This window comes from Myiozetetes cayanensis, unplaced genomic scaffold (assembly GCF_022539395.1).
Source record: "Myiozetetes cayanensis isolate MyiCay16 unplaced genomic scaffold, myiCay2020 scf47, whole genome shotgun sequence".
In the NCBI taxonomy this organism is placed as follows: Eukaryota; Metazoa; Chordata; class Aves; order Passeriformes; family Tyrannidae; genus Myiozetetes; species Myiozetetes cayanensis.
The window spans coordinates 201,280-223,280 of NW_026087709.1; the positions used below are offsets into that span (position 1 = coordinate 201,280).

At 52.9% G+C, this 22,001-nt stretch overlaps 1 protein-coding gene across 3 annotated transcripts in view; it reads left to right on the forward strand.

Moving 5' to 3' along the window:
• The first annotated feature begins 919 nt into the window (after nucleotides 1-919).
• The window catches only part of DIP2B (disco interacting protein 2 homolog B), a 56,629-nt gene continuing 35,547 nt past the window's right edge, over nucleotides 920-22,001 (forward strand). For 2 of the 3 annotated variants that reach the window (XM_050330981.1, XM_050330982.1), the window contains exon 1: nucleotides 920-1,070. In XM_050330981.1, the coding sequence (XP_050186938.1) occupies nucleotides 983-1,070 (88 nt within the window). In that variant the 5' untranslated portion in view covers nucleotides 920-982. The remainder of the gene's footprint in view (nucleotides 1,071-22,001) is intronic. The other variant, XM_050330980.1, reaches the window with a different exon arrangement.

Below are 22,001 nucleotides of genomic sequence, written 5' to 3' on the forward strand. Positions count from 1 at the left end.
GGATGGGGGAATGGGGGGTACCCGGGAAGGGCTGAGGTTTCACCTGCCCCGCTGCACACCCAGGGATGGGATTGGGAATGGGAATGAGGAGTGGGAGCGGGGACTGGGAATGGGAACTGGGCTTGGGAGTGGCTCTGGGACCAGGAGAGGGAAGTGGGATGGGGGACTGGGAATGGGAACTGGGAGAGGGAACTAGGCTTGGGAGCGGCTCTGGGACCAGGAGAGGGAACTGGGATGGGGGACTGGGAATGGGAACCGGGAGAGGGAACTGGGCTTGGGAGCGGCTCTGGGACCAGGAGAAGGAAGTGGGATGGGGGACTGGGAATGGGAACCGGGAGAGGGAACGGGGCTTGGGAGCGGCTCTGGGACCAGGAGAGGGAACTCGGATGGGGGACTGGGAATGGGAATCGGGAGAGGGAACTGGGATGGGGGAGCGGGACTGGGAACCGGGAGAGGGAACTGGGATGGGAGAGCGGGAATGGGGACCGGGAGCAGCTCCACGAGCAGGAACGGGAAGCGGCTCCGGGACCGGTGACCTGGAGTGGGACCAGGGACCGAGGAGCAGGAATGGGGGGGATCGGGAGCCGCTCCGGGACCGGGAGCGTCTGCGGGCCGAGGGAGCAGGGGGCCCCGGGACGATCCCATATCCCGATCCCATATCCCGATCCCATATCGCGATCCCATATCCCGATCCCATATCGCGATCCCATATCGCGATCCCGCCGCCCGGGGGTGTCGCGCGCCCAGCGCAGTGCGGGGCGGGGCCGCGCGGGGGCGCTGCGGGGGCGCGCTCTGTGAGGAGGGGGGGTGAGTGGGTCACGTGTCGGCGGCGCCGCGCTCCGCGATGGCGGCCGAGGCTGCGGCCGCTCCCGCTGCCCCCGCGCCCCGCGGCCGCTGAGCCCGCAGCGCGCCGAGCCCGCCCTGCCCTTTCCCTGCCCCTTCCCTTCCCTGCCCCTTCCCGGCCCGGCCCTGCCCCGCCGCCATGGCGGAGCCCGCGCCCGCGGGCGTCTCCTCGCTGCCCCGCGAGGTCCGCGAGCAGCTGGCCGAGCTGGAGCTGGAGCTGTCGGAAGGTGAGCGAGGGGAGTCATCCTGGGCTCGGGGGGAGCGGGTGGGGACGGCGAGGAGGACGGGAATGGCCGGGGAGGTGGCGGGGAAGCGGGACGAGGCTCCGGGCTCGGGCCGCGGGGAGGGAGGAAGCGCCTGGGGCTGCGGGGTTGGGGTCGTGTCTGAGGAGCCCCCGACTGAACCTCCCCGGGGACCCCGCGCTGGGAGCATCGTCTGTGGGGGGGGATCCCCCTCCAGACCCCAGGGGACCCCCTGACGGACCCCCCGACTGACCCCCAGGGGACCCCCCGAGTGAATCCCCCGACCCCGGGCGGACCTTCCTGACCCCGGGGGGACCCCCCAGCAGACCCCAATCTGGGAGCCTTTGCTGCTCCGGGCCGGGTGACCCGACCCTCCCTCCCCATCCATCCCGGGAGGGTTTTTTCCTCCCCGTGGCCTCTTCCCCCTCGTTCCCGAGCGGAGGATGCGGGGCGGGAGGGGGACACCCCGGGACAGCCCGTTCTGGGGCGGGGGAGCCGCAGGAACTTCGGGCACAAAAAGAAGACAAACCCCGTGTTCTTCCCACTTTCTGAATAAGTTCTTTTTTTTTTTTTTTTTGCCATAATCTCTTCGGAGCATGCGCTTTTTTTTTTTTTTTTTTTTTTTTTTTTTTTTTTTTTTTGGTGTTGTTTCGGGTTTGGTTTTTTGTTCTTTTTTTTTTTTGCCATGGGTTCGTCTTTGTTTCCCAGCGTTTCAAATGCTGCTCTCGGTGCAGCTTTGTTGTGAGCCTCCCTTGCGGGATGGAGCTGAGGGTGGGGGGGGAAGGTTGCAGAGCAGGTAGCTCAGATTTGCATATCTTTAATTTTCCTCCCTCTGTCAGGGCACGGAGCTCGATGCCAAAATCAGTGGCTTCTCAGGAGGGTCCATTCCCTGGCTGGGATAATCATAAAATCAGAATATCCTGAGCTGGAAGGGACCATCCGTGTCTCTGTTAGCATTAAAAATTAAGAAAAATGAAGTTGCAGGAACGTCCTGCTTTGCTCTGCTTATCCCAGAGCATAAAAGGGCATAAAAGACACTTATTCACCCTTTGGTGATGAGGAATTCACTCCCTGAGCTGGGGGCTGCCCACGCTGGCACTCGAGGTTCTGCCAGCTGAAAAGGCCATGGCACTGCTTTCCTGGCAGGGCTTGGCTGGAGTTAAACCCCTGGTGCTGGGCTGGTTGGGGTTTTGGTGAGGTGTTTTTCAGATTTACCTGCAGCAAACACTGAACTAGAGCGATGAAGTGTCTGGTGTTGGGTCTGGGGGACCCCGTGATATCAAAGCACTGAGGGACTGTCTCCCCTACTGCTCAAAATGCAGAATTAAGTAGAGGGTTTATGCTTTTTAGAGAATTCTCTGAGCGTTTTAAGCGTTGTCTGAAGTTTGTTTCTCGTGGCACTGAGCGCCCTGGGATGGATTGTGCTGCAAACTTGGAAATAAATGAGCTGCTGTTGCTGGACTGGCTGCTGTGACATCCCACTAATCTTTAATGAGCTCCTCAAACGCCTTCAACTTCGGTGCCACAGAGTGAAGTTTTGTGGGTTATGTAAGTAATTCTCCGAATATTAAATCCACTGCCCCCTTTTGTGGGTTTAATACTCGGATTTCTTAACGTGCGTGCCGAGGATTTGTTTGTGCAAATCACTTTTTCTGACAAAAAATAAAACAAACCCCACACCCCCCCGTGTGAGTACAAAGAATTTTGGGTGGCCGTGTCCCCAAGCTCTTGGGAACGTATTTCAGGGGCTGTTGTTGCTGAGGTGACTGAGATCTGACCTGGGAAAGGGGAGTAAGGTGATGTCACGCTGGAGTTCTTGAAAAATACGCCCCAGTTTGAGGCTTAAGCTGAGGGATTTCCAGGGCTGTGTGTGCATTGTTCAGCTGAGTATAACCAAGGGCTGTTGACAGTAAACAATATTGAATAGAAGCATTTTATTAAAAATGGCAGCAGGGCTCCCTGTGTAACTGCTCAGTTGTTGCTCAGATAAGAACACTCGATCCCTTTTTTTCCCACCCCCTTGTTGCAGCTTTATTTGTCCCCGGGCCTCACTGTTGACAGTGTAAATGTTTCTGTCGGGTTTTTTTGGGTAGGAACACGCTGTTTTGGGGAGAGGAGAGGACCTGCAGCTGCAGGGAGCAGCCCGGGGTCCCTGCCAGCAGGGGCTGGAGGTGGCTGTGTCCCTGATGGATGATGTGACAGCAGGGAGTACCTGGCTCCAGGTGCAGGGAGTGCTGCCTGGGAACACAGGCTGCTGCATGCTGAGCCTTGCAGAGGGTTTCAATGCAGGGCTGTGTTCCCATTAACCACCCCAGAGCCGAGAATTGATGACAAAACAGGGGGAAATACAGAATTAAAATGTTATCAGGCGTCCTGCTCGCCGAGGTGCCGCGTCAGCGAGCGGGATGCAAAGTGGAGCGGGATTAGTGTGATGCATGCTGGAAATAGAAATCAGGAGTTTGCAGTGATGGGCCGTGAGGCTTCCTCAGAGGAACAGCCTGTGCAGTCAGAGCAGCAGGACTGATTGTACCTCTGGATTATTCCTCGTGGTCAGCGTGGAAGGAGCGGTCCCGTGCCGGGCTGCGTTGGAAGTGTCCGAGTGAAGCAGGGGGGACGTGCCTCAGGGAGCAGGAATTGCTCAGTAATCAGCAGAAACGGCGTCTCACTGTAAGCCTTGGGCCTCAGAGGTGGTTTAGATTCAAACTCGTTTGTTTCTTCAGTCGTCTCCTGTGGGTGTGAAGAACATTCTACCCAAATGTGAACTTGGAGAGACCCCCGTTCCCTCGCAGAGGGGTCGGCGTGGCCGCCTCTGAGTAAGAATGTTCAAGTAACAATAACTGTGTATCAGCTGAGAATTGGGTCACGGAGCTGTGGGAAACCTGGAACCTGCTCATTGCTCGTGTTTTCCTCCTTTCCTCGCTTTTGGGATATTTTTCCTTCCAGTGCTTTTCTTCATCTGTCAGGGACGCCCACAATTCCGCATCTCTAATGTTGGGAAGGGCTGTCTCTGCATTTGCATCTGCCTCTGTTTCGTGAGTGAAAGTGCCAGGGATGTGAACTTTAAAGGAGACTTTTCCTCCCTGTTTTCACGTGGCTGTGGGTGCAGGAAGCTCAGTCTCACACCTTGGAGCTGAGCTGCAGCGCTGAGAGAAGGTGACTTTGGATCCACCACACGATGCTGCTCCCTGAGGTGCTCTCAGAGTGTGCTGAGGGGTTCACAGAGCAGGGTGAAGGGCTGAATCCACCCCACATTCGGTGGAAAACGTTGATATTAAAGCTCTCCTGCGCTTTGCTTGGGGTGCTCCTCCACTTTTGGGTGAAATTTTGAGGCTTTCCTCTCACATTTACCTCCTCCCAGCCATTAATGGGGAACTCTGGAATGCCCAGATTCAAAGGCTCTAATTAAGCACCGTCGGAGGATTTGTTTCAGACAGGGCACTGTGGTGCTGCCTGGGTGGGGAGGTGTGGGAGCTCTGGCAGGGACAGCAGGACAGCAGCACAGCTGCCTGCCAGCCCCCACTGCAGGGCCCAGCCTGGCTCTGTGAAGGTTAAACCCCTCCTAAAGAACTGATTTGGCTGCTGGGGGTTGTTTCCCCCCTGGTTTCTGCCTTGCCTGATGTTTGTTTAGCAGGAAAGGGGTGGCAGTGGAGTGAAGTCCAGCTGGTGGGGTCTGGCTGTGGAGGAGGGAGGGGAACTCCATCTCATAGCAACAGGATCTGCTGTGAGCAGCTCAGGCCTCCAGTGCCACTTCAGTCCCTTCTGGGTTCTGTGACGGGGTTACCTGTGGGCAGAAGGAGCTGGTTTGTGTTTGCTGTTCTCAGTCAAACACACGTTTGCTGTCTGGCGTGTGATCCTGTGGGGGTGTTCCTGTGAGTGCACCTGGGTTTGTGCTCGTTGTCCCTCGCGGTGTGTGAGGCTGCAGGAGCACCGGGGATGGGTGGGCACTCGTGGAAAAAAGGAGCATCAGCAGAAGGGTGGAAGCCCCAGGGCTGAAGGGCAGCCAAGTGGGACAGAACCTCAGTGGAAGGGAACGTGTTGACTCAAGCTAAAGTGGGTAGAGCCTCTGTTTTGTTTGGCTGGAGGGTTTCCGATGGAATGGGGGGATTTCTGTGATCTCTCAGAAATGGCGCGTTTCGGTTTGCAGCCCCTGATTGCCAGGCGCCTGTCAGAGGAGGTGGGGGCCCTTTTTTATGGGTTAAGCAGCTGAAGCACAGAATTTAAATTACAGAGTCAGGGGAAGTCGTTGTCTGAGCAGGGGCTGGATTGTGCTGAGTGAGCAGAAAGGTTTTGCCTGAGTTTCTCCCCCCACTCGGAGGGGAACTGTGGGCAAAGCCCAGAAAAGGGTGAAGAAGAGCTTTGTAAACATCAGCAAGTCGGATCTGATCGCCTTGTAGCTGTAACAGGACTTGCAGGTGGTTTTTGTGCATTTATGCAGCATCTCACCCACAAGTCTTGCATTAGGCAAAACCAGCACTGGGAAAGCTTTTATGTTGCTTCCTTAATTTACCTGCAGGACTGAGAGCGGATGGGCCCCAGATCTGCTGAGAAATCTGTGTCTGTGCGTGCAGCCAGCACAGGCACAGCTCTGGGAGCTTTGAAATGCCCCCAAACCCCTCTGGAGTCTGTCACAGGGAGCTGGCTGTGCTCATCCAGGGATCACCCTCCCAGCCTTGGTTGGCTCTGCAGAGATCCTGACAAGGATCCTTCACTGCAGATGGAACGGTGGGGGTTTGTTTTTAAGCCTTTACAACCCAGGAAGAGGCGATGGCAAACGTGGAGCACGCGGTGTCTGTGCCACAGGAAAGAGGAAATGCAGCTCCAGCCGCCAGCACGAGGAGCAAAGCACCAGATCCCCGGTGGGGGCAAGCAGAAGGTCCCCAGGATGATCACAGATTTCTGCCAAAGCAGAATGATTCGAGTGGTTAATGGCTTGCAGAGAGGGAGTTAAACACAGACACTGGGGGGAAGTATTTTGGCTACTGCGAGTGGGAGTGGGGTTTGCTGCTGGTGCATGGCTGAACCCACGGGGAAGAGGAGGGAGGTTTTTGGAGCATCCAGGGCTGGAATAATGAAGGATAACCAGCAGAGTTAGAGAATGTGCATATTTTCGTGTTGTCCCTTTTCCACTTAGGAAATGAGGACCGAGTTTGGGGCTATTTTTAAAAGCTGCAGCCCTGACCCTTTGCCTTGGGGGAGAGGAGGAAATTAGAGGCTTTAAAGAGAGTCCTGCACCTCCTCCCCTGGTCGCTCCTCTGAAGCTCTGCAGGAGTTAGAACCAGTTCCCTGGGCTGGGAGGAGGGGCCAGCCGGGTAGCAACGATTCCCAGCTTGTCCTTTATGACTCCCAGTGCTTCCAGGAGGGGTGACATTCTCCGTTTCAGCCGGATCTGGGGATGCTCCCCGAGACCTGTTGGCCCATCTGCGCCAGAGCAGGGTTTGTCCTACATAACCCGCTGCTCAGCCTGCTATTTTGAATTCTGGAGCAATGAAATATTGAGCAGCAGATGTGATGGGTTTGGCAGAGGAGCTGCAGGGCGAGAGAGAGGCTGCCCGCTCTTCCCAGCGCTGGTGATGGGGTGGGAAAGGGCGACAGCTCCTTCCTGGTGCCCCCTCCCCGATGAGTTTGTGGTGGGGTGCTCTGCTCGCTGGGTTTATCGTGTTTGTTCAGTGGCAGGTTCCAGGAGCCAGGGAGTGAACTCATGGCGAGCGCTCCCGGGGGACGGACGGGAGCTCACAGGGTTCCTGTTTGCGTTTCTCCCGGAGACAGCGTGCAGATAACTCCTCAGGATGGTTTGCTTTCCTTTCCACCGCGTGTCTCGCTTGGAAAAAGCATTTCCTGGAGCTCTCAGTGACTTTGCTCACTTGCTTTTTTGGACCTGGATCCGCGGAGGGAGAGGGACTGGAGCGTTCCTCTGTCGGGGCCGGCTCAGCCCAACATTTTCTGGAGAGCTTGTGAAATCAGGGAAGAGTCATCAGGCCAGGATGTCTGGTTGTGTTAATTGGGATGGAGGAGCCTTTATGCTCGCACCACGTGTGAGGAAAGGGTGATTTGCGGCTCAGGGATGCTCCACAGGCAGCAGCATTCCATCTGCTCCGCGGGTTTTCCCGCTGCACTCCGGTGAAAAACCTTGGGAGAAGCCTCACACCTGTATTTCTCATCCCTGGATCGTGTGCTGGGCTGTTACTCTCGCCTGGTGTTGGGAGCAAAACGCCTCTTTCCATCAGCTGGTGTTCCTCTCCAGCTTCAAAGCTGAGGGTTTTGGGGAGCACCTCTTGGAGTAAACACAGGCAGGACGTTAGTTTAGGTTACAGGGGGTTTATACCAAAGATAGGAGTGTAACAGCAACTTCACTGCCCTTGCTGGGAGCAAACACCTCCTTTTATTTAGTGTGACTTGAGCTGATGAAAAAGGAAAAAGAGAAAAAAAAAAAGTTTAAGTTTTAGCACTTTTCCGCCAACATAAACTTTTTCCAATTCTTGTCGACTCGAGAACTGCTGATGCAAACTGGGTCTTCTGGCCTCTTGAATTCCACGGGGATGGGAGCCCACAGGGCCTAGGGGGCATCCATTAATCCATTCTGTGAGCCTGGGATGCCCCTTCCTGCCTGAGTGATCGGCGCCAGAATTGTCCCCTTTTTTTCCCCAGCCCCGTGTCCCTAGGGAGCGAAAAAACAGCCAGGAGAATTGTATCCCTGCCTGATAAAATTAGGTCTCCTGTAATCTCCCTCGGAAAGGGCCGGATGGATGGCTGGCTGCCTTGAAAAACACATGTTTTAATGCAGGAATAATGCATTCCATTTGGGATGGCTGGAGCCGTGGGAGCTGGTGGCTGAGTGCTCCTGTTTTGCCTCTGGGATCGGGACTAATGTCACACACCAACCAGGGTCTAAAGTGCAGCGCTGGAAAAGGATTGTTTGGGGATGCTTCTCCTGCCTTTCTCCCCTAAGAAGGGCATTGTTCCTGTTCCTTCATCCTAAAGGAGCTGGGGAAAGTCAGGCTTTTACTGGAGATAAAGCACAAGCTGCAAGGAGGTGAAGTCAGAGCCCGTGTTCCTGGAGTTCAGCTCACTGCACTGGAAAATTTCCTTGGGAATAGCAGCACTGGTGTTCCTCTGCTACAGGTTTATAATGAATTCCTCTGAGAGCAGCACAGGGAACTTTTGGAGGAAGTCCTGGTTCATCCCCTCCACTTCTGCAGAGAGGAGGAAGGGACCTGACAGAGCTCCCCTTTTCCAAAGGGAAGGGACCTGACAGAGCTCCCCTTTTCCAAAGGGAAGGCATGGCTGTCCCTGCAGTCCCACACCTCTGTGGTGCCCACAGATCCCTCTGTTCCCTTGGGAATCAACCCCCACGTGGCACTTCCCCCTCCTCCTCCCGAGCTGCTCCTGCCACCGCAGGAAGCTCAGAACAAGGATTTTCCTACTGCTCATTTTCCACGTGAGCCATGGCCGTGGTTGCCACCAGGATGGACCGTGGGTGACTGGGGGGAAGGCTGGGAAGGGGTGACAGAGATGCTGCGGGGGGGACAAGCCACGGGAGATTTTGGCAGTGCCGCCTTTGGAACGTGCGAGCGAAATAAGTTGGTTGACACTTGTAGGGGGTCGCCCTGGGCCGTGGGGTGAGGAAGGGAGCGCTGTCCCCGCTGACATTCCCGCTCCCAGTGTGCGCTGTCACTGGGATCAGGAGCGGCAGAATTCCTCCCGGGAGCTGGGAGGTGACACGGCAAATTCCAGGCTGTGATTATTCACCCTGTGATGGAGAGTCAGGTGATGGGAGCGGGAGATAAAAGTCCCTGATCCTCGGAGAGAATAAACAGATCTGCAGGTTATTAAACTGTGCTGCTTCCCCACCACCACCTTAATTGAACACAAGCAGAAAATGCCTGTGAAAGGTGTTCCGTTTCTGGCGCTCAGGAGCTCGCTGTGTGTCCCAGGGGGTGGTTGGAGCGAGGGCCTGGTGGCTCTGGCTGTGGGACACGGAAAAGGGAAGGGTGTCGTGGGTGAGTTCACTTCGGATGGCCCCATGCTGCAGGCTGGAGAAATCCTGCCTGTTCCATGGTGTGTCCTCGAGGGCTGCATCCCAGATTTCCCAACAAAGCCCTGGGCAGCAGGCTTGGCTCAGCCTGCCCTCACCTCTTCCACCTCACTCTTTCCACCTCGGAGAGCCGAGAGCTTTGGCAAACCGGGCACTTGGTGAAAGATTTAGGAATCTAAGCTTTGCTTCCTTTAAAAAGATACCTGAACTTTCATGTTGTTTCAGGAGCAGTGAAAGAATCTGTGAGTAACCGAATTATTGAGTATTTTAAGACCTTTTTTTAGGCTTTTGTGCCGATCCCGGAAAAATACGGAAGGCGAGACTGAAGCTTCTCGTGTTGCAAAAGGGAGGTCTCAGGATGGGCAAGTGCTGGTGTGGGTGTTTTCAGAGCCTGAGAGCAGTGTTTATTCTTAGGGCAGAAACTTCAAGTGATCCCTTGTGGATTAAAAAAAAAAAAAAAAGAACAATTCTTATTGTGATGGGGACGAAAACCTCCCCCCCTCCCCGTTCTGGCGCAGTTTGGGATTGGAAGTTGCCGTGGTGAAAAGGGGGAAGTCTTGTTGTTGTGACTTCCCAGGCAGGAGGGGGAGATGCCCAGGTCTGAGGTGAGAGCCTGGGTCACGGAGTTTTCACTGCCACTGTGCCATTTGCAGGCTGACCAGCAGTGATGTCTGGGAATTTGCATGTTCAGGGAGTTTATCGGTGATGCTGATGGTGAGTTCTGGTTGAAACACGACATAAACCCGCTGTACTTGTGCAATTTCTCCTCTCTGCTTTAAATTCTCGAGCCCTCCTCGAAAATACCCCAAATGTAAAAAGTCCTGCGGTGCAGGGGAAAAAAAAAAAAGAAAAGTCAATTATTGAGTCCCAAATAGGGAGAATTGAGGATGAAGGCGAAGCAAATGAGTCAGATATAAATAATGCCATTATGTCTTGGCTGCAGCCACACCTAGAAACCTTGAGCAAACATTTCTGTGGAGTTATTCCTGTGTTTGATACACTTTACTTGTTAAGTCCTGTTTTAAAATTGCAGCATGTAGAAATGGTGTGGGGCCAGTCACCACTGACATTAAAGACTTGGGAACGTTGTTCGTTTTGTCCAGGAGCACGGAGGCCTGAGCTGGAACAGAGTTCATTTGCTCTGATATTTTCCCCCCCCAAAATCAGAAAAATCCATAACCCTGGAGCCGGGCTGTTGCCTTGGAAGGCTTTCAAGGCAATTCTTTTTGCAGCAGGCCTTTAAAAAAAGTCTGGCTGGAAGAGCAAACAGGAAGATGTAATTACCCTTTGCCTTTTGTGTATCAAATCCTCGTTCACTGGACGGAGCTTTGGTAAAACGCTTTTAGAAGTAGCTCCTTGGAGCATGGAATCCATAAGGAAGAGCACTTGGATCCAGCAGGGTCCTGCTGGATGTGTTGGGATCGATGTCCTGTGTTTTAGGGGGGTAATTACTCGCCCCATAGTGTGGGTGTCAGGGTTGATGAGCTGATTTTTAATACATCTGAACAAATCTGGGTTCTGCAGGATCTGGGAGCTCCTGCCCTGCAAAGTGACAACCTCGGGGTCCGGGTGGAGGAGCTCACAGAAATTCCCAGAGTTGCTGTGGAATCCTTGACACCACGAGAGGAGCCTGTAAAACAGGCCAGGAAAGGGAGAGGGAGAGGGTCTAGCGAAGTGGGGAGATCTGGGAGATGTCAGAGCTGGTTTTTTTTCTGTAATTCCATCCATCAGGAAGAATTATTGCAGCAAGGTTTCCTGTGGGTGAAGTGCGACCAGAAGTCCCCAGGAGTTACTGTCACACTGGGATAAGCCTGCAGTCCTTGGATCCTTTCCACCTTTTAAAGGGATTGTTTGAAGCTGTTTCGTGGATTTCCTACTTGAAAGGTGGATTTCTGCTCCTTCAGCACATTCTGCCCCGAGCAGTTGCAGACAGATCTGTGCCTTAACTCACTAAACCAGTTAATGGTGGAGCTGGGAACACTGTTTGCTGTCTCCCTGGGACACTGGGTGAGGGATGGACCGTGCTGGCTCTTCCAGGGAGTTCCCTGGCCGAGGGGAAAGAGCTGACCGGGGGTTTCCTGCGCTGCCCTTCCCCTGTGGCTGGGCTGGGTGCGAATTCCACGGCGTTATCTGGGCATGGAAGCACATCTGAGGGGAAGGAGGAAGCGAGGCCAGGGGGCAAAGTGCCAGCTGTGGTGACTGCAGGGATCCTGTGCCCATTTGGAGGCTGGTGCAGCCCCTTTCCCTGGGAAGGAGATGGATGCAGCCGCCTGGAAACCACGGGCACTTGTGCTCGTCAGGCCCCGTTAGCTCTTGGGCCCTGCCTGGCTTGGAATTCGAGGATCTTGTGCTGGGATTCCCAGGGAAGGGAAGGCTCTGTGCCTCTGGGATGACTGGCTGCTCCGTGGGCTGAATTCCAGCGTGCTGTGTGCGGGAACCAGAGGGGAGAGACCAACTGGAGGATCCCAATGGGTGTCAGCTCTGAGCCGGTGCAGCCGAGCACGTCGCAGACAGGCAGGTTCTCCTGTTCACATCCCTGCCACTTCCCCTGTTCACATCCCTGCCACTTCCCCTGTTCACATCCCTACCACTTCCCTCTCCTCTGCATGGAAAGGAGTTTTTGGGTGATTTTAGGGCTGTCACACCAGGCTGCTGAGGGTTGCTGGGTGCAGCACTGTCTGTCAGTGGAGCAGTTGATTTTGGCAGGCGTTTCTGGGCCAGGGGTTTGGGTTTTGTTTTTTTTTTTTTTTTTGTTCCTCCTTTTAGAGCTTTCAACGTGAAATATTCAGCCCTACCTGTCTGAGGTGCCACAGCCTGCAGGTGCTTTTCTGGAGGCCCCTTTGGGCTGCCACCGAGGTCAGTGTTGTCTCAGCTGGGAGTCCCCCGAGCAGTTTATTTTCTTTCTGCGTTTCTCAGGCAGTTCTGTGTTGTGCTTCCAGAATCCCGGTGCTGGAGAGGGAACAATCCTGTTGTGCAGGGGAGATTGGAGGGAAGTGGTTGTTTTATTTTCCCCCAGCATCATCGTTTCTCCTGAGGGGCTCTTACGTAGCGTGGCACGAATTTGACTCCCACCAAACATGTGGAGCCAGCAGAGGAGTCCTGGAGAGCAAAGTGGAGGGCAGGGATCCAACCCATGTCCACAGCCCTCCTTTTTTTCAGAAGGTTTTGCTTAATTGCAAGTTTTCTGTTTGGACGTTAATCCTTTACTTTCTCTCCCTTGGCAGAGTGTCTTGTCCTAAATTATTGCTGTCAACACATCCTTGGCCCTTCCTGCCCCTCCACCCCCCCAGACTGTGCAGTGCTGCTCTGGTTTTGCTGTCAGAGGCCTCCACGTTTGCAGCTGAAAGCAGAGCCTGCTGTGAGCATCGTGTTTTATCCCACAGATAGGAGCATCTCCCTGGCCACGTCATTCCATTGACACCCTGGTTCTCCAAACAGTGGAGTGCTCTGGGGATGTTTGATACCCGCTGATTTACGGCTCCCTTAGGCACCCTCTGCGAGCCTTACTTTGCTTTTTCAGGTGATGATTTTGTTAAGTTTGGGCTCATTTTTATTATTATTATTTTTAATTTGGGGTGTTTTTTTTTTATTTTGGTGGACATTTTAAGAGTTGCCCGTGCCTGGAGGGGATTTAGCTGGCAGGATCTTTTCCTGCTGCCAGCACCAGCGAGTTCAAAGTCTTGGGTGTCTGTTTTCCATGAGTAAAGTTGAAGGGCTGACGTGTCTTTTTTGCATAGTAATAAACCCAGGCTAATTCTGTAGAATTAAGTGCTAATGGGAAATAAAGCAATAAAGATTAGTTTGTTATTGAAAGTAATTCTGCTTCCACCTTGGAGGGACCTTGGGTTATTGCTGAGAGAAACTGCACAGTCACCTTTGCTTGAAATTTAGCACGGGGTGAAAAATTAAAAGATGATCTCACTCTCATTAAAATGAGGTAATTGATGTCATCATTCAATTACAAGATCTTTCAGGAGCTTTTGACAAGTCTTTCCAGGTTGTCTTTAAAGACCTGACCAAGGATCCTTGAGCAGGAGGGAATGGGGATCGTTCTCTGGGAGGTAACGGGAAGGTAAAGGAGCATCCCAGGAAAATCCCCCCCTAGGAAACCCAAACCTGAACTCCTGCAGGCAGAGCCACCAGTGTCCTCCTCCTCTGTGGAGATTCCAGCTCTTTTCATCTCCTGCTCTGGGCTACAGAGAGCTGGGGAGGCAGAGGAGAACTCGGAGGGGGGGTTGTGCTGCCTTCATCATTTTCAGAGTATGAATATTTAATTGAGGCTTCTTCAGGCTTTTAGCAGATTTGCCAGGCAGGCTTCCTGTGGTGGTGGATGTGAGGACAACTGGGGAGAGCATTTGGACCTGCTTACAGGGTGGAAATGGGGTTTATTTGTTTGCATTTGTGACTGAAGCACTTTTAAGAAGCTCATCCTGTTCCGTGGGTGACTTTGCCATAAACTTCACCAGACAACAGAGCCAGCAGTTTCTCCTCTTGTGACAGTCCAGCCCAGCCACTGCTGTGTTTGGGTGACAATGTCCAGCTTTCACTTGGTGAGGGCAGAAACCTGGTTGTTCTCACTGCTCTTACGTGGTCAGGGGTTTGTGTGAATGATATTTTGTCTTTTTGGACCCATCTTTACAATAAATTTGGCCTTGGAGAGGTTGCACCTCATGATGCAAATACACCCTGGAATTTTTACCTGTTGCTGGACCTAAAGTTCCTTCTTTTCCAAATTTATTCAAGAGAAGGGCTCAGGTTGTGAGGGCAGCTCTGGTGGCCTTTCAGTAGAGGAGTTGGTTTGGCCTGACAAGCATTTGGATCCAGTTTAGAGATTGATTGGGGATTTTTCCCTCTGTGCAGCTGCCAGTTTTATTTACCAGGGAATGTTTCTTTCCAGCTGACCAGTGTTTGCTGGGTCAGGCCATCCCTTGTTTAAAACAATCTGTTTACAACCGTGTCTCTCGATGCTTTTCAGTGCTGAATTAACCCACAGGGAGCTTCCCATCTACCTGCTCAAGGCCATTTCGATGGGAGCATGCTTGTTTTTCTTGCAACAAATAAACCCCAGTGAGTTTATTTTCGCTGTGTCCAGTGTTTGTGGTCTTGGTGTGAATGGGGTGCAGAGGCACCAAAATCAGCCAGAACAGTCTGCAGGGTGATTCGGGTGCACTGAGGTGTTTGCTCACCCAGAGCAGTGTTTGCCAGGTGTAAACCAGGTGTAAACCAGGTGTAAACCAGGTTTCCTTCCCCTGCTCCTCCTCTCCTGGGTGGATTTTGAGCTGACTCATGAACGTCACAACTGCCTCCTGTGTTGTGTGAGGAGCAGCCCCTCAAGTGGAGACAGTGCTGCTGGAAAGGGGCCAGTCTGTCCTTCTGCCAGGGGGGATTATTGGCTTAGCACCTGTCTCGTGGTGGCAGCTTTGCTTTTCCAGAGGGGAGTCACTCCTGTGTGTCCAGCAGACCATGGGCTCGTGGAGAGGGTGCCCACTGCAGTGAGCTTCCCTTCCCCAGGGAAGCACCGTCAGATTTTGGAGCCATTTAGAGCCTGGAGCAGCTCCTCAGGGCTGGGGAGGAATCCAGAGGTGTTCCTCAGGCTCTCTGGAGATGCTGGAGTTACTGTGTGAACAACTGCCCCGAGCTTTGTGTCCTCCTCTGGTGGCTCAGTGCCCCGTCCTTGGACACCTCCAGTGTTGGGGCCTCCACCACCTGCCTGGGCAGCCCCTTCCAGTGCAAGAATATTGCACTGTAGGTAATTCCTGTGTTAATTTGTTGTTAGAGACCGAAGTTTCCAAACTAAGTCACGTCTGTAACTGCACAGTCTTTTTTTCTTCTCTTTTTTTTTTTTTCTGAGCTCCTTTGTTCGTTTTGTTTGTGTTCTTTTTCTCTCTGTCAAGTTGCTGACTCTGTGCTCTTAAATAATCCCGCTGATTTCCCCATACTTCCTTCCCTCCACAAGTGAGACATGTGAGAATTCAGTTTATTTAAGTTGGAAGAGGAGACACTGCACCCTGAGAGAGGCCACGGGAGGAAAATCCTCTGTCAGGAGCTGCTGTGGGTTTGGAAACGGCTGCTGAAATAAGACCTTTCTTACTTTGAAGCCTGTTTTTTTTGGTTTGAAGTCCACTGGTGTCAGTGTAGGAGGGCTATTTGTCTTCCCAGTTGTGTGAAAATATGTTGTGGCAGTGGTGATGTTCTGACAGAGGGCAAGAAAATTCCACGTTGTGAGGATGTTGGTGTTTGGAATGTCAGGAATATCGGTGTGATGTCGCAATGCAATAAACTGATTTACTTCTCTTTGTGACCACAGCAGGATTTCCCTGCTAAAAGGGGCCACTTTGTGTCCAAAAGGGGAATGCCATCCCCTTTAAAGAGCTATGAATGTGCTTTATTAATGAGGGAAAAGGGTGTGTTTTCCCAGGAAGGAGTTCGGTGGCTCCAGGGTGGGTTCTGTCTCGTTGGAGTTGAGGGGAGGGGGGGTTTTCTCCCCTTTGCTGGGGAGTTTTGCTCATTATTTTGATCTTCCACGCAGCTTTCAGGGCTTTCACAGGAGAAGGATCTGCCACATCCTGCTCTCCAGCCCGGAACAAAGCGCTGCTGAAGGAGGCAGTGACTCTGCCCAAGGAGCCCTTGGACAGGAGTGATCCCTCTTGTGAGGAGCTGACAGGATAATGGGCTTCCTGCTGGGGACGTGCCAGCAGGGTTTCCTTAGCACTGGCATTCCTCAGGGAGCCGTGGATGGCATGTAAACACAACTGCAGGCTCCACACAGCCCATCCCGAGCTCCTGCCAGGCTGGGCAGGGCGTTTTTCCTCCGCTCTCTCTGCTTTAAATCTGCTCTCCCAGGCCGTGCAGAGTCCCAGGCTGCTCCCATTCCCGGGAATACAGCTCTGGGGTGGGATGGGGGGAGTGCAGAGCAGGGTTTAAGGGTGGTGAAGGAGGGGCTTTGGTTCCCACTTTGGTTCAGGCTTGAAGGGAAGGACCGGGAAAGCCAAGCACAGCTCCGGGAGCTGCCTCTGTCAGGGACACCCCGGGAACTCAGTGGGAGTTTCCTCCAGTCAAATTACGGGTGTCACACACTAATTGGAGGCTGGTAAAAGTTTAATAATTGTATTGCTTTGCCTTTAAGTAGTGGGATCCTGCTCTGGTGACTAATCCTGTTTAATAGTGACTGTCCTCGAGTGAGCGCTTGGGAGAGCTCTGCAGTGACTGGGGGTTGTGTTTCAGATTGCAGTGCTTTGGGAGAAACATCATCATCTGCTCTCTGGAGCAGCCTCCACTTGGCTGCTGCTTTTTTCTGTGGAATGGGACCAACATCCTTATGGACACACACTTGGTACTGTCCCTGTGGGAAGAGCAGGCTGGGAGGGGTGTAGGACACGTGTCCGACCTCCCCATTTTTGAAAAAATTCCTTCTTGCAGTTGGTTTTTTTTTGGTGTTGGTTGGTTGGTTCTGTTTTTTGAGTTGGGTTTTGTCTGAGAGGGGATCCTGTAAGTGCCAGTGCTTCCATCAAGATCCCTCTCTTTGTTTCATCGTGCCCAGTCATCGACCTCATCGCCCTGTGACTTGGAATAGCATTTTCCCATCTGGAAATACATCATTACTCTGCAGGGTGAGGTGGTGCCAACTGGGTTAGTGCTCTGGAAGGCTGTGTTTAAGGGCAGGTCAGAGTTGCTGAATACTCAGTGTGAGCAGCTGTGTTTGATCACTAGATAGGACAATAATTGCTCCTCACTTCTTTCTCCTCCCCTTCCTGCATCTTGTTCAAGAATTTAGGATTTAATTAAGCGAAGTAACTTGGGGTCCAGTTGGGCTGAGCCGGGCTGTGCACCCAAACTGCCCCTTGGGATGGTTGGAGAGGGTTTGGAGGAGAGTTAGCAGCAAGGAGTGCCTGTGGCACTTGCCTTCTGTTAGAGATTGAAGCCAAGAGAGTGATGAAATGTTGGCACCCGAGAGCCGTGAAAAGGTGGGCGACAGGAACTGTGTGTGGGATTGAAACCCACAGCGACTTCTGTTTCAGTCTCTTGGGGTTGCCTGCATGGGTTTGGTTGTGTTTTTATTCCCGGGCTAAAACCAGGCCTGATTTGGAGAGTCCACACTCGCCTGTCCCGTGGAGAAAGTGCAAACTGGGAGAGCTGTGTGAGTGTTTGTGTGAAACCTCTCGTGGGGCTGGACAGGCAGCTCCTGGCAGAGAGTTATCAGCACTCCCAGCTGGGATCAGTCGGTCTGTACCTGGAGGGAGACAATGCAGCACCTGAATCCAGCGCTGAGTCACGGGGCTGTCACAGAGTGCAGTCATTTCCTGGGGAATTTGGCTTTTCGGGGTGGGGGAGAGGGGGTTGAATGCCTGGGAGTTCCTGTCTGTGAGCAGCAGGTTAGTCAGCAAAGGGAGTTTATTCAGGGCCAGAATCACTTGAGTGGGTTTTTTTTTCTTGCTCTGAGCTGTCATGCTTTACTCAGCCTGCGAGAGCAGCTGGTTCTTGGGAGCGTGTGTGACACTGTGTGTGTCCCCTCTGCAGGCAGCTCTGGGGTTACAGACTGTGCAGCCTCTGAACTCACTCGCTTCTCGTTGGGCTGCTGATTAAAAATAGATGGAAACATTTCTGCTGAATCCATTCTGTAAAATCCTGTTCGTGACAAAGCCTTGGGTTTGTGCCCTTTGTGGCACTCAGGAGGGAAAATGCATTCCCCCTGCCCCCTCCATGACAAGTGGGAGCTATTTAAAGGAGTTTTAGGTGGTTTTCCCCGGGATGGGGTTGCATGCAAGATTTATTATTTGTGCATGGGATTCAGCTGTTTGTGTGCATGTGCTGCACATAAAGTTTTATGGGCAACATGTAAAATTTATAGGGCTGCACTCTGCAGTAGAAATATCTCCCATAAAGGTGCTGGGTGGTAGGATTTTGGTCTGAGCAGCTGTAGCTGGGGAAGGCCTTTAAATAAACTTTTAAGTGAGGAGACCACAGTGATGCTGTTTGAGACACAGGGTCACATGTGAGCATGTTCTTCCGTGCCTGCTGTGAGAGGAGAATCCACCAGGGCGTAGTTACACCCACGAGAGGCTCTTTTACTGACAGCCATAGTTTTCCAAAGCCTCTGGGAGCTCCTCCTGTGAGCCTGGACAGTGCAGGTCCCAGCAGGAGTGCCTAGGATAAGTTACCACAGGCGTGTTTTTATGGTGGGGAAGGGAAGGTCTGCGGCTGAGGTCGAGCTGGTGGCACCTCCTTGTCACTGGTCACCCCCAGCCCAGGCTCCCAGGGAGGACAGAGCCCTGTCCTGAGCTCACCCACTTTGGGTGATGCATCACATATGGCCTGGCAGATTATTGCTGGAAATACCCTGCCCAGACGGGTTGAGCCGAGGACAGAGGATCTGCTGCGCCTGGGAAACGCTGCTGCGAGATAAAGGCGTTCTTCAGGGCACTTCCAGGAGTTGGATTTATTGCTTCCAGTCAAAACAACGCAGTAAAAAAAAATTTTTTTTGAGGTTTGAGGGTGGAAGAGCACCTTGTGACCTGGAACGACCCAGACGTGGCACAGGAACCTCCTCTGGAACTGCATCCTTTCGAAATAATGAAATGTTGGGGATTAAAATAGTTTTCAGTTGGGTGAAACAACGCTCCTAAGCCCTCCAGAAGAGGGTTTTTTGGAGCTGCAGAACAGAGTCCCCACAGTGCTGGGGCCAAGGCGGCTTGTCCTGCGTGTGTGGATTAATCTGGAGCTGATCTGTCTGCGAAACTTTCGGCACCGAAACTGCAGCAGTTTTAATGCTTGTGCCCAACAAACACAGCTTTGTGAGCCGGGCTGGGCTTTTCAGTGCCCTATTCATGCTCCTAAATGGGAACAGAATGGTGCTGTTAAAGGGGAGCTGGGGAGCCAAACCTGTGCTCCTTGATTTGCTGACGTTTGGGGTTTTGTTTTTGGTTTTTTGTGGTGACAAATAAGGGTCGAGAAAGGCATTTATTTCTCTCAAGAAATCACACTGCTGTCTGGAAGGCTGTTAGTTTCCAGACCTCAGTACTATCTCCAAGAAGGAAACCTGATATACAGCTTCACCCAAAGGAAGGAGGAGGAATCTTTGAAGATGCATCATCCTTTGGCCTCAAACAGAACGAGGCAATTGTCTAAACTTGTTTCCAACGTAGCTTTTGAGCTGCAGTTGTAGCCAAAGAGTGGTAGGAGTGGAAGGCCATTCCACAGGTACAGCCTGTTTGAACACACACAGCCTTAGAAAAAAAAAAAAAAAAGGTTTAAATGCTGTGTTTTGGGCCTGGGATTGGGATGTGCCAGCTCTAACCCCTGGGGAGGGTGAAGGATGCCCAGAAGGTGCCAGTCCTCCAGGAAAATCACAGAATCCCAGACTGGTTTGGGTGGGAAGGGACCTTAAAGCTCATCCAGTCCCACCATGGGCAGGGGCACCTTCCACTAGCCCAGATTGCTCCAAGCTGGCCTTGGACATGTCCAGGGATGGGGCAGCCACAGCTCCTCTGGGAAATCCATTCCAGGGCCTCCCCACCCTCCCAGGGAGGAATTTCTTCTATAAGAAAAAAAGAAAAAAACCAGCTGTGTTTTTTTTCTACCCAAATTTGTGCCCAATTTCTGCCCAGGCCACAAGTGCCCTCAGTCCTCACTTCAGGTTCCTCAGAGGTGCCCCCTGCCACTCCAGCCTCTTATCTGCAACAAGAGAACGTTTTGGACTCCCAGCAGCACTTCTGGGCTTCCTTGTCTCCTGGTTCAGGGCCAGGTCATCCAAACTCAAGCCCTGCAGACCCAGGCTGGGTGTTCTGTTCTTTTCAGAGCTGGTCCAAGGTGATAAAACCACCCAAGGGGAGACGTTGCCTGTGCCCTGCCTGGGGATCAACAGGGGCAAGAAAGGCAAAGTCATCAGGTCATTTCTGGGGTTGAGACGTGACAAGCAGCTGCAGCAGCGATGATGGAATAATGTCATTATCTCTGTTATAACCTCATTATGGCACTTGCCCTTAGCAGAGTGGCTGGCGATGTTTTGGGGCTGGTGGAAGTGCCAGAAGCCCCCGCCACGATTCCCACAAAGTGCTGGAAACATCAACAGATTTTTGTTGTTGTTGTTGTTGTTTTCTTTTAAAGCATACAAACAGTTTCTGAAACTGCACACAAACTGCTTTCAGATTGGAACCCTTCCCTTGCCCCAGCCCAGTGTTTGCAGGCTTTGTTGGGGAGATGCTACGTGATCATTTTCCCTAATTTCTCCACTGTAGTAATTATGGTTTTGTTAGACAGTAAATGATTCAGTGTTCTCATTCCATGGGGGAAGGGGAGCAGGGATGTTGAAAGAGGAGCATTGTCTGAGCGCAGCAGGATTAGCTGGTGTTACCACCTTGCACTGATTGAGCACCCCTGGTTAGCAAAGATCATCAGCGCTAATTGCTGAAAAGCCGCCTGGCGTCAGTGGGCGCTCAGTGAGGCTCCCCGGGATCTGGAGGATCCAGAGGCTCCAGAGGCTCCTCTGCTGCAGGATTTGAACACAGGTGGAACACCCAGGCTTCCCTGGGCTCCCCTGTGCTCTGCCATTGCGAGGTCAAGCCTTTTCTCTTCCACTGCCAGGGATCAGAAACATCCCCTGGCTGGGTTTGCGCCACGAGGGGTCAGTTCTGGGTTTTCTCGCAGGAAATTGGGAGAATCAGGGTAAAAAATGAACCCCAGGATCCATTTTTTGACGGAATTCCATCTCTCAGGTGTGCACTTGTGTAATCCCAGACAAGCAGGGCCTCGTGGATTCCATCCTGGAGGTGCTGGCACTCGGGATTATAATCCAGGCGTGCCACGTGAGGAAAATCCTTGTTCCTCGGTGGAGCTGGTCTCGTGTCTGCAGAGCAGAAATGCTGATTTCTACTCTGAACGCACAGAGAGGGCATCTCAGGTGTGTTTGCAAGACCTGGCATCGCCACAGCAGTGACAGGAAGGAAGAAGAGCCTCTTCCTCCCCCTCAGCAGCAGCTCAGCTCCCTGTCACGTGTCCCCTAAACCGCCCTGGAGCTGCTTCCCTTCGAGCAGAGCCCCCATTTCCTGCCCGGGGCCTCCTCAGCTCGGGGAGGCTCCGCTTAGGATGCAGATAAATATAGAGCCACCCGAGGAGCGATGCTTGGAGCTGGGAGGGAGCCAGGGGGAGGTCTCAGCACTGCCTGTGTCTGTGATTCCTTCCCCAGGAATGAGCCAGCACCGTTTGAAAGCCGAGTTGTCGGCTCTCGCTCGGCTTTGGGAGGATCCAGCACCCCGAGTGCCACGGGGGGGTTCAGTGGATGGAAGTGGGGTCAGTGGTTGAGCAGGTTTGTGTTGGAGGTTCTGGGGATGGTCCTGGTGCTCTTCCTGGGGCTGTAATTTGTGGTGTTCCATGAGGAAGTTCACGTTCGTGTCCGGATCTCGCCACTTCCATTTCCCGTGGATCGGCGGAAAAGGGATGGGGTGAAAGAAAACTTCTCCTTCAGGGATTCCTCAGTTTCTGTCTCTGGTACCAAATTTGGACTGTACATGACTGGGAGAAGAGGTTTTATTCCATAAATCCATCAAAAGGACTCAGGATGTCACTGGGCAGGACAGTTGTGGTTGCAGGAATCACATCATCATATTCAGGTGACTCTGCACACGAGGGTTTTCCCAGGAGGACAATCCCTGTGTGTTGCTGGAGCTTTTATTTCAGGTGATGGTGTTTTGGTTGGCACTCTGGGAAAGAGCTCAGATTTCCCTCTTTTCCTCCAACTTCCAGTCTGTGCCCAATTCCACCTCAGTAGGGCTGGTCTCAAAACTGCAGCTCTACTGTTTTCTAACCCTGTGCAGGTGTTTGAGACCATCACCCTGTTGGCTAAAACAGTGATTGATTTATTTCTTTGCATTACCACAGACTCTACCTGG